Source organism: Schistosoma haematobium, chromosome 3 (genome assembly GCF_000699445.3).
Source record: "Schistosoma haematobium chromosome 3, whole genome shotgun sequence".
Taxonomy (NCBI): Eukaryota; Metazoa; Platyhelminthes; class Trematoda; order Strigeidida; family Schistosomatidae; genus Schistosoma; species Schistosoma haematobium.
In genome coordinates, this window is record NC_067198.1 from 16,967,552 (window position 1) to 16,979,780 (window position 12,229).

General features: G+C 30.9%; 1 protein-coding gene across 1 annotated transcript in view; it reads right to left on the reverse strand.

The window, feature by feature from the left end:
- MS3_00005128 (uncharacterized protein) overlaps positions 1–12,229 on the reverse strand; it is a 51,168-nt gene that overhangs the window by 22,839 nt on the left and 16,100 nt on the right. The window contains exons 14-21 of the mRNA XM_051213160.1: positions 11,915–12,199; positions 10,342–10,852; positions 9,121–9,390; positions 8,269–8,365; positions 6,466–6,813; positions 4,514–4,922; positions 2,258–2,505; positions 590–733 (exon numbers count right to left, since the gene is read on the reverse strand). Coding sequence (XP_051069107.1) covers positions 590–733; positions 2,258–2,505; positions 4,514–4,922; positions 6,466–6,813; positions 8,269–8,365; positions 9,121–9,390; positions 10,342–10,852; positions 11,915–12,199 — 2,312 coding nt within the window. The remainder of the gene's footprint in view (positions 1–589; positions 734–2,257; positions 2,506–4,513; positions 4,923–6,465; positions 6,814–8,268; positions 8,366–9,120; positions 9,391–10,341; positions 10,853–11,914; positions 12,200–12,229) is intronic.

The following is a 12,229-nucleotide window of genomic DNA, read 5'->3' on the forward strand; positions in this document are numbered from 1 at the left end:
TACCATCTTTGTTAATTATCTGATTATGTATTATCATTTATAACTTGCTAATTTTTGTGCATTAATATCACACATGTAATTTTATTATCTAAGTAGAATTATTCCATTTCAATTTTCAACTTCTATTCAGAATATAAAGTCAGTCTGAAAGTTCCTTATTCTCTATATTCTTATATATTAGTATGACTTAATAACAATGAAATGTTATCTGTTTATTGTTGATTTATTTATCGAGTTCATCTTCATATTAGAAGAATTTCAATTATTTTTATTCAGAATTGGTCGTTATACAAATTGCTTCTATATATATTTCTTTTCAATTTACAAAGAAAGAACTTTAATTTTAATTCATTTTATAATATTATAGCAACTCCGCCCGGAGTCCCTCTGGGGGCTACTGCCGGTCCCAAGCCCGGACAAAGGAGGAGGGTTGAGTATGGGGTTAGCGACCCCATCCCGTAGAAAAATAACTCGCTAAAAAAACGCTAACCAGAAAAATTATTCAAAATAATATTATAGCAACAAATTAATTAATTCACTATAATTTGAATGGAATAACGAAAAATAATATGAATAATAATTGAATTACGGTGAAGTTAATTGAGCCAATATACTAGCCAATAGATTTAGTCGGACTAGATCAGAGAATGGAGAAACAATAAATTCTTTTAAAGTATTACAAGCCCATTGAAAACAAACTTCATACACTTTGAAATCACATATATTATGTAATCTAAAATAATAGAAAAAACAAAAAACAACTTCATTATTTTAATTTTATAATAATTAAATACTTCTGAAAATCTGTGAAGAACAATTATGATAATTTAATGTAGTAAAATATTTAGTGAAAAATGTGGACTATTATGAAATAACAATTCAAGGATTAGAATACACGTTAACTACTCATTCCTTAGAAGAAATAGCTAGTATTTTTAACCAGTATATTTAACGTGTTCAACATACAGTTTTACAAAAAAATGCAAAGGTGAAAAACGACTGAAATTTAAAAATCAGTATCTCCCAGTTTGGCGTTGGGGAGATCAAAGGTCCTAGATTCAAATCCCGCGTACGGGATTGTTGATTCTCGCCTGCTGAGGAGTTCCATATTAGAAAGAAGCGGCTGTCCAGTGCTTCCAGGTTTTCGATGGTTGTCTAGTATTAATCGATTCATGAATTCAATGAAATATCTTCTAATTGAAAATTTTGGGCTAATATTTATATGAAATATATCTCCAAGTATTTAAAAAAGTAGAAAATTCAGTATCCCGTTGAGATCATTTATTATAGCGTCAACTTCGTACTATGAAGACATTCATTAACACAATGAAGAATATAAATGGGAGTTAATACTTTCATTTTTAGTAAACTGTAGGAAAGATTGAAATTCTTATTCCATTATGTATCAACGTCGATAACAGGTACATACACAATTAGAACCCATGAGTAAATTTACATGTCTAATGGTAAAAGTACTGACTTGCTTTCTTACTCTCTAAAACCTATACAATCTAATGTCAAACACGATTTTACTTTTAATTTTATTCAGAAATATGTAAAATACTGAGTAAGTAGTTCATAATTAATTGTCAAGAATATATTAGATAATTTAAAGTTGTAATACAGCTTGGATCATAAGGCTCACACTATAGTCATACTAATATTTGAAGAATTCATTGAATAGGAAAATCATTAGATCAACTGTGAAATTAAACTCAATACTATATGGTTCTTAATTGTTAATCATTTTGAGAATAAAATTATATTCCGATTATTTGATTTCTCACAGGTGAATATTGATAATTAATAGTTCTTTTAATTGTTACTTAACAAAAAGCAATGAATTAGCTATCATGCTGAAGACAATTTGAAAAAAGTAGAACTATGCAGAATTATTGTATACCTTTTTATCACCTAATTAATGGATGCCCAAATTACTGTGATTTTATATTCTCTCCTATTTGTAAGCTTTTCATTAACCCATAAATCGTTATTGTTACTATTCCAGATTTGTAATTCATAAATTATATGCTTATATCGCCTCATTTGTAGCACTTATGACTGAGTTGTGCATTTACGATAATTCCTTATTTGTGTTGTTGTGCAACAATACAACTCTTCCGAATAACAACAGGTTAGATTATATGAGCCTCAATACAACTCAAGAATCTAATCTTCTTAAGGATATAACACTGACATAACATGTCATGACATAATATACAGGTACTTTCAAAGTATAAATGAAAAAAGAACATACTGTGATTCAGAATACTTTGTGAGTATACTATTGAAATTTTTATCTTCTATAATATTGTTCAATTTACCAATCGTATTAAACAAATCACTTAATAAGCAGGGCAAAGTATGGTAAATTAGGTGTTTTTTAGCAGATACTAATCGTGGACTGTCTGTTTCACCAACTCCAGCTTTCGGTTGCAGAAGACAATAACTCAAGGGGCCTTGTGGATCCCCTATTAGAAACATCAACCAATCGCACATATATTCCTGAAAAATCGACAAAAAAAGTGGAATTCATGAAACAACGACTAAATGAATGTTTACTGAAACTCAAATGTATTACGAAAGCAGTTAGACTATAATACTGGACAAACGTAAAGCGATATTAAAGTGACCTTGAGAAAATTTAACCAGTTACGTGGGTTGAAACAAGGTTATAAATAAGTGTGAGGAAGTAGGAATAAAAAAGAGATCTAGAAGTTAAAGTAAGAAATTAGAATTAGGGTTTTCACAATGAATTGTTATTTTTCTATACGAAAGAATAAATTCCATGCCAAAATCCAAAACTTGCTATTTTAAACTTTTATGGTTCATCCATAAGTTATAGATCTACAGTTGGTAATCATTAGAAAAACATCTTACCAACTTTGATATAATTAATGCTTTAAGTCAGTTGATAGAATCAAATAAATCATAAAGATTAAATAATCTTTATTACTCAGTGACTGATCAACTTAAAATAGACATGAACTAAATCAGCTGAACTTTGGTGGTCCAAAAACGGCGATACATATAATGTCGAAATGAATAACCAAAATAATTCATCGGTAACGGATATTTATTCATTTGTTTTTTTGTAGCTAACCGGACAAATAGAATATTTAACATCCAATTCAATAATCATCTTATATGTTATTTGGTTTACTGATTTATATTCAAATATAACATGAACGTAGATTGTTCTGGCAACAAATAAGATAATGAGAAAAACTATTACTTAGATCATTGCTAAACATTCACTTAAAACACTTTTATTTTTACAGTCATCGGTAAACTTGTATTTTTTACCAGTAAGTATTCTGAATCCCTACAATATTTAACCATCAAAAGAGACCGCAATTTCATAGAACATTTAAACTGCATTCATACATATGTGCAATTACTTAGAACATGACTCACGATGTACTTATAGTAGTGCAAGTGTATTTATCATTTATCTGCCGCTAACTTTTAACTATTAATACTTTCAATTTCTCAGATTTATTGCTTTGTGAAAGTGTTGTGCTCTCCAAGTTGGATGGTTTAGTTGTGTTAAGGAGAAAATACAATTGTTCTTTTATTTTAGCTTACTTCTTAACGCAGCTCTGACATCTCTGAATGGCGAGAAGCGTGTTGCGCCGGAACGATTTTCAGATGGAGAATACCTGTAGCTCAGGATGAGAATTTGGGGAATCTCGTGTTCACTGAGTTAACTAGAACCACTAAGCTCAGAGAACAAAAAATTCCTAAAGCCCTAATTGTGAACTATAAATACTCTTCATCATACCACTTTCAATAACACAGATTACATTATTGCTTCAGATTTTTACTACCTATTCGTTCATTCCTTTTCTATTACCTCGTTTGAATTGTAACAACTTGAGCTGATGCATATTTTTTCAAGGTCCCAACATTATTTATGATCGATTAAATTGCAACAAGTAAAAGACTATGTATTTTTACACAAATCAACTCACTGTAATCACATTCATTTAATGTAGATAAATCAATCAATCTATTGTACAATAAGTAGTTGATATTAAGTTGTAAAATCTTATGAATATCATTTTACAGAATTCACAGAATAGTAGTAGTAGTTTAATGGTATGATCTGATTCTATTTCATTTTAGTTGTTATATGAATGAATTATAATAGTATTAAGTGATATCTGTTCATTTTAAAACAAATTAGATAGTTCGATAATGCAATGAGAAGAGGAAGTTTATCAGAATTATATGATATATTTGGCCAATACATTTCGAACAATCTGATCACACGTATACTTGTTAAGAACATTTATATATGTGTGATCAGATTGTTCGAAATGTATTGCGCAAATATATCACATAATTCTGATAAACTTCATCTTCTCATTGCATTATCGAAATTCATCAAAGGGACTAATTGTTTTAAACTAATTAGATAATTATAAAAGCACAATAAATAATTCATGAAATATCTCTCAAGTATTTTGTAAATAAATTAAATGAAATTTCAATTAGTAAAACTGATTACTTTAGATGAATTTGTAAAGTAATTCAAACTGAACGGAATTAAATGAAGTCCAACTTCATGAAGAGCACACAATAATGAAGCAAGTAGATTATAATCAGATGAACAAGATGGTAAAGTAGACATAAATCGATCAAGTTGTGCATAGATCCACCAACAATCTTTAGACTTGTTAGACTCCATAATTGGATTTACATTATTTGATGAATCATGACTATTGATATCTTGACATTGATAATATTGTGTTTTATGAGCTGATAGAGATCGATATAAAAATCCTAACGATTCTAGTAAATGGGAATGATTAGAAGCGCGACGAATACATGATAAACTGAGTAAAAAACTTGAGGCTGGATGACTGACAAGTAGTAGAGTAACATCCAAACAAGATAATGAAAATTGACTGAGGAGACTGAAAGTTTTGGAAAAAAAATAACATGACGATAAGTCAATCACATTAATACATAATGCTTAGTTAATTAAACTGATTTTAATACAGTAACAATTTTAACATTTTAAATTTATCATATAGAAATAACTATATAAATAACCTTTCAACTGAGCAGTAGATAAACGACAACTCGTAAAAGAATAGACAGAACGAATACTAAACATGTAGAGGAAAAGAAAGTCACTGATGAAGAGAAAAGGAAGGAAATACTTTAACAAAACATCAATTAGTCATATATTTGAGACCGGTAACACACAGTCTTTTGCAGCTGTAATAAAATAATATAGAATGAGAAAATATCAATCTCTTGATGTTCTACTGAAACTTGTTATCAGAAGAGTTCAACAAGAAACAAATAACTATTCTAAGGAAACTTCTATCACTTGAAATGACTGCTTGCAGAATTAAACTTAATGAAAGCTGAAAATAATGCAAACAGTGCCTTGTATAGTGAAAATTTAATTTGTCCGACAGTTCCCTGAAACATTTCTTCGGTTGTACTTCATAGAAAGACAGCACGGAAAACCATTTTTAAAGAACATTTCAAGATACTTCATCACAACTTATTATTATTTAATACATTCCAGTTCGTTATAACTTCCAATTGAATATGAATAGGACAACGGAAAAATGATTTTCTTATCTTCAACAAATCATATATGACATTTTTATTTGGCATACATTTTTGACAGCAAACATAACTGCAGAGTAGATAACTAAGTCAGTGAGAAGTCCTCTCATCACGATATAAGCAATGAATAATATCTAGTTAGTCATATGTAGTTAATTGTAGTACTAAATAAAGTACAACGTAGAGGGTTTGGAAAACCAAATGTCAAACCAAAAAGGGAAAAGATTCACTTCAAATAAAAAATTACAATAACAAGATTACTTCAATCAAAAATGTTAACGCTTTTCTAATACGTTTTCAACGGAATTTTGATGTTGTATATATAGCAATAATCTAGACAGTTAATTAGATTCCAAAAGAATCCTAAATAATAATAAGTAAAACATAGGGCTATAAGAAATGTTTGGTGTCAACGGTCAACCTGTTATATTAGTTGCTGAAGTAACGAATGACATAATAGCGACAATATGTACTATTCAAGACTTATTTCGGTACAATCGCAATTAGTTTAACAACACACTTGTTTGTACAGGCAAACAGAATCACCGGCTATTAACTAATTTAACTTCATAGATTACTATGTATTAAGGTAACAATTTGTCTCTAATTACCTGATTCTTTTCATTTCTCAATTTTCAAGTAAAGTTTAATCCCATAATCTCCAGTACACTTTTCTTAATATTTTTCTTTGCTGAAAATTTTTTTTAAATTAACATCAAAACCAGCTGCATAGTACAATGAAATTAATAGGCATGTGATTCATTACTAAGTGACAAGTGATTCTAAATGATTATGCTAAACCTTTCAGTTCATAATATTAATTACACAGAGAGTTAATTTACAGCATGGATAACAGACAAAATAAAAACTTACGGACTATATTCACGTGCTCTTTTTAGACACATATCCACACTACACGGATCAACTGAGGTCGAATTCGGAATAGAATCGATCATAAACAAAGTATGAGAAATAAAATTAGATAGACCTTTATGACAAGCAAAAGCCCAAATAAATTTGAAATTTCGTCTCATTAAACTACACAAAACGTTTGTATTTTGATCTTCACTTGTACAGTTGGCTAATTTGAAAAGAGGCTGAAAACGCCCAACTAGTTCATTCCCATTAGGATCACGCAATTTTGAGCGAAATGAATAAATTGGGCATGTAAACGGTAATTGATAGCCAGCTACAACTTCTTGAGGTAAACAAATAGGACTTCTGGTAAGAGAATATAAAATGAAAAATAAACTTTCATCCAATTAAGAGCACAAAATTCATTAGGTATTCACATACAATGAAAACTGTCGACTTACTTACTTACTTACTTACACCTGTTACTCCTCGTGAAGGAGCATAGGTCGCTCACCAGCATTCTCCATCCAACCCTGTCCTGGGCAATCCTTTCCAGCTCCTTCCAGTTGTAATTCATCCTTTTCATATCTGCTTCTATTATCCGACGTAATGTGTTCTTTGGCCTTCCTCTTTTCCGCTTCCCTTCAGGATTCCAAGTTAGAGCTTGCCTCGTGATGCAGTTTGACGATTTGCGTAATGTATGTCCTATCCATTTCCATCGTCTTTTCCTAATTTCCTCTTCAGCTGGAAGTTGGTTTGTTCTCTCCCACACAAGGCTATTGCTGATGGTATCCGGCCAATGGATGTTGAGTATCTTGCGTAGACAGCTATTTATAAATACTTGTACTTTCTTGATTGTGGTTGTTGTAGTTCTCCAAGTTTCAGCTCCATACAGTAGAATTGCCTTGACGTTCGTATTGAAGATTCTCACTTTGATATTGGTTGAAAGTTGTTTTGAGTTCCATATGTTCTTCAATTGTAGGAATGCGGCCCTTGCTTTGCCAATCCTCGCCTTTACGTCTGCATCTGAACCTCCATGTCTATCGACAATGCTTCCCAGATATGTGAAGGATTCTACATCTTCCAGAGTTTCGCCATCAAGGGTGATTGGATTGCTGTTCTCCGCTTTGAATTTGAGGACCTTGGTTTTCCCTTTGTGTATGCTGAGGCCTACTGATGCAGAGACTGCTGCTACATTGGCTGTCTTTATCTGAATCTGTTCACGTGTACGTGATAGGAGGGCTAGGTCATCTGCGAAGTCCAGATCGTCTAATTGGTTCTGAGCTGTCCATTGTATTCCGTGTTTTCCTTCAGATGTCGAGGTCTTCATAATCCAGTCGACCACCAGAAGAAAGAGGAAGGGAGAGAGTAAACAGCCTTGTCTGACTCCGGTCCTTACTTGGAATGCATCTGTCAGCTGTCCTCCATGCACTACTTTGCACTGTAGAAAACTGTCGAAGATATATAAATTTCTTTACCGAATATTCATATGATATTGTCACTAGAAATTAAGTGTTTAATCTTAACCTATTTTTTGTCAAAGAGTACGTTCAACAATTATGACGAGAAGTGACAATACGTTATCTCCACTGAATATGATGAAAAATAAACATTGTATTATTGAACATCACCTATCATGAAATGCCTTGATATATGTACATATGTACATGTTTTCGCATTGCATTAAATAAAAAAAGTTCAAATCTGTTATCTGATGATTACTGAAAACCAGTTATATATTTAGTAGATTGAAACATAGAAATTATGATAGTAAACTCTAAATAAAAAATACATGGTGAATGTATACAAAATAGAAATTACTCGTTTGAAACTTGAATAACTGGAGTGAAAGCGATCAAAGTAATTAGATCAACAAAATCTCGATGTAACGTTTCCGAACCAGGAAATACGCTCATTACTAAACAACAACAAAAAATTGACAAAGAAATGTGTAAAAAAATTGTCATTGTAATAAACCTAATTTAAGTGTCATTAAAACAATAACGACAACAAAAAAACACAGGTATATTAAACTTCCTGATGATTGAAATTAAACAAATATAATGCCTACACATGGATATGATGAACATTTATGTTATGATAATAAGAAAAACATAAGAGTCAATCTTTATGAAATGATCAAAGTTACTAACGAAACACTAATGATTAAATAATAAATCTAGGAGAATATAGTAAAATTATCATCTTTATCATAAACTACAAATTCGATATATATATATATATATATATATATATATATATATATATATATATATATATGTTTCAATGGGTGCATTCCCTTTACTCATTTGTAATTTCACCAAATACAATCATCCATGTCATATGGTTCACCACATTATAATATACGAAAATTTTGAGCCTCCAGAGGATTGTGTCAAATCAAATATACTCAAATAATATGTATCATGATTTCAAATTATTTGAGAAAATGATTGGCTACCTTGTGATTAACTGATCAGAGATATTCGACCAACAGAAAGGTCTACACAACATGATACTGGTTACGCAACTGATACTACTAAATGATCGATTTTCGTATGACTCACTGATAAAAAAGAGTACCAGTAATGATCAAAGTACATGTTCATAACAAACGTTAGCATTTATTATTTCAAAAAATTATAAGTTCGACTATCGTCAAAATAAACATACAATAAATTATGCTGCATAAGAAATCTGGTTCCCAAGAAAAAATAATACGTGTTGATGTATCCCATATGGCAGTCAAACAAGCTAAATGAACCATATAAGGTAATAACAAAGTAATAGATGAGTTTGGATTGATTGTTGGATTGAAAATATTTATTTCCGATGGATTTTGTTGAATTGACAACAATAGTAATTCATTTGCAACTTGATTAAACCAACTAACTAGAAACTCAGGTCCGTGATGTACACGCCAAGCTGATAATAGTACAGGACCTGGATAAATAACAATATCAATAAAAAAATTTAGCGGTAAATATAGTAACTATGATAGTACAGAGTTTACTTTTAAACACAACCATCATATCGGTATGACAAAAATTATTACAGCACTAATTCAAGCTGCTCTTTATTTCAAAAACAAGTATCACTGATATTACTAAACACAGAGTTTCCATCTCTTTTCAGCATGCTATCGACGAAATAACAAGATTATTTCCTGTAGTTACAAGCTTGATATTACTGACCTCATACACAAACAGGTGCCGTATGAATTTAGAGAGTGGCAAAATCAAAAATAATAGTTATCGACGTCACTAATGATGATTATCTGACACGAAAGCATATTAGATCATGCTATGATATGTAAATTGATCCACGTTGCATTTAGGATAGATTAATAATAATAACACAATCTATCTGAGATTCCCCAATTTATTGGAAGATATTAGTAATTTCAACAGTATGAAGACTCAAACAGTAAGTGAGGTGAACTTGATGAGTAGCTAACCAAGTAGGTTTCCAAATTTTGATTGAAATATTTTCATAAGTGCTAAACACTTCCATGACTAACTGGTTGTTTTTTTGTTGTTGTTAGAATGCGATTTTCTTCTATTATGCTTTGTGAATAAGGGAAAAACAAACCTAATGTTTCTATATAATGGTCAATCAATTAAGCTAGAAATATCAGTCAGTGCTTCCAAATTAAATGGCCTAAAGGTAGTGCGTCGATTATAAAGCTTGGAGGTGTCTGGATCTCACCTTTGACGAGATTGCGGATCCCCATTATTGCTGGAAAATTCGGAAACTAAACAAAGTAGGCTTCAAGCGCTTCAACATTGTATTTCTTTTACTTACACATAATAAATATAACTCACATATTTAAATAAAAACTAATAAATGGCAGTGGTTAAAGCGAGAGAGAGACAAACTAATCATGTAACATACGTCGAATAAATATGATCACTTGTTCAATAGCTGCTTTTCTAGCCGTCAGATTTATCTGATCATCCGCCAAAAGCTTCATCATTTGAATTAAACACTCAATTGGTTCTAATAATTTATTTCCAAAATCTAATGATGTGATTTGTTCACGATTCAAAATAAGTGGAAGCGGTTTCGAATTGAATTGTGTCATTAATTGACTTCGTAAACGTTCAGAACATGAGGTAGAATTAAAGCAAAGAACTGGTGTATCTGGTTTATAAATATTGTTTTGGCTTGATTCACTGCCTACTTGAATACCATTCTCAGTAACTACATGACAGTTATGCAAAGTTGAAGATATATTATTCATATTTCGTTCATTCAGTATGGTAGAATTAGGTCTATATGTTAGATTTCTCCAATGAAACTGTAAACACCAATTAATGACAACAGCAGCTTCAGAACGTACTTCATTAATAGGATGCAATAACAGACGACAACATGACGTTAAAATGTTCATCAAACTGTGCTTCTGAAGAAAAAAATGTATTACACAATTTATTGAGAAATAAAACTAGCTAAACACTTATATGGTAGTTGTAATATACCGTAGTTTGATAATAAAAAAAAGAACTACAAATGTTGTGTTATTTAAAGAATTTTTTGTAGACATTTTGTGTCAGATGGTCACGTCAAATTTCACATATAAAAGTAGGTTACCAATATACATTTAACTTTTATTTATCAATAAATTACTCTGAACTTATTTTTAGCATAAAGAAGATATACTTAGATATGTCAATGAGTTTGCATATAAGGATATAATAATGACACTCTGAAAACAATATGGATACTGTGTTACCATATTAAACCAATATAGCTTCAAAAATGTGAATTTTAGAAAGACAATCCATTCAGTGAATAACAACTGAAACTACCAATTATACTTTCAAGCACGATAATAAAATATAAAACGAAATGAAGAAGATATAAAATATTCATAACTGCAAGGTTTCAGTTGTAGACGATTTCTTTTAACTTGCAAAATATTTTAAACGTTACTCAGATGAGCACAAATAAACTAGTCATCAGATGAAAACCATACTGTATTCAATCTCAATAAGACCAAGTGATCAATTGCAATTTCATTGATTCGGTTTTAAGCAACAAATTTAGTATATAGGTTAATAACATTACAAAGGCGCCAAAACGGATACAAGTGAAGCATGGTTCTTCCCAGTGATCCCGAGGTTAAAAACAAACCAGTGGAGAAGACTTGGTCAAAGTACAACACTAATATAGAGAAAAACGTCATCTGTTTGTTTTCACTGTCAAAACTACTTCCATTCAAAATAACAGGTGGCCCAATTGCGTATTGATAATTACTAAGGAAAAGAATAAACAGAGTAAATCTCTCAAACGTATTCGACGAACAAGGAGAGAGTCAACATAAAACAGTTATTTCACTGTCTTTAAAACAGAACGTTCGTAGAATAGACTTTTGATGTAAAGCAAAATACTACAAGAGTATTGGATTGTTATTAAGTAAAACCATGCTTTAAGTTTGAAATCTTAGTAACAGAGCATAACTTACATCCAAATTTTGTTCTTCCATCTTCTGTCTCCCTAAAGGACTCATAAGACCCAAACACCAGTCTAGCGCAACACTACCAAGAGTGTTTAATTTCAAATCTGTTGTTTGAGGTTCTTTAAAAGCAAATGAACCCAAAGAAATAGTAAGTGGTCTGAATACTGTTATCGATGGACTGGGTGAAGCCGGTTCAATTAATAGATGGTGTAATTTTTTCCATCCTGTATCACTTATATATTCATATGAATTTAACAATAAAGCGAATCCTTCACAAGCTAATGAAGCTACCTGATTAAAATAAGTAGAGTATTTTTAAAT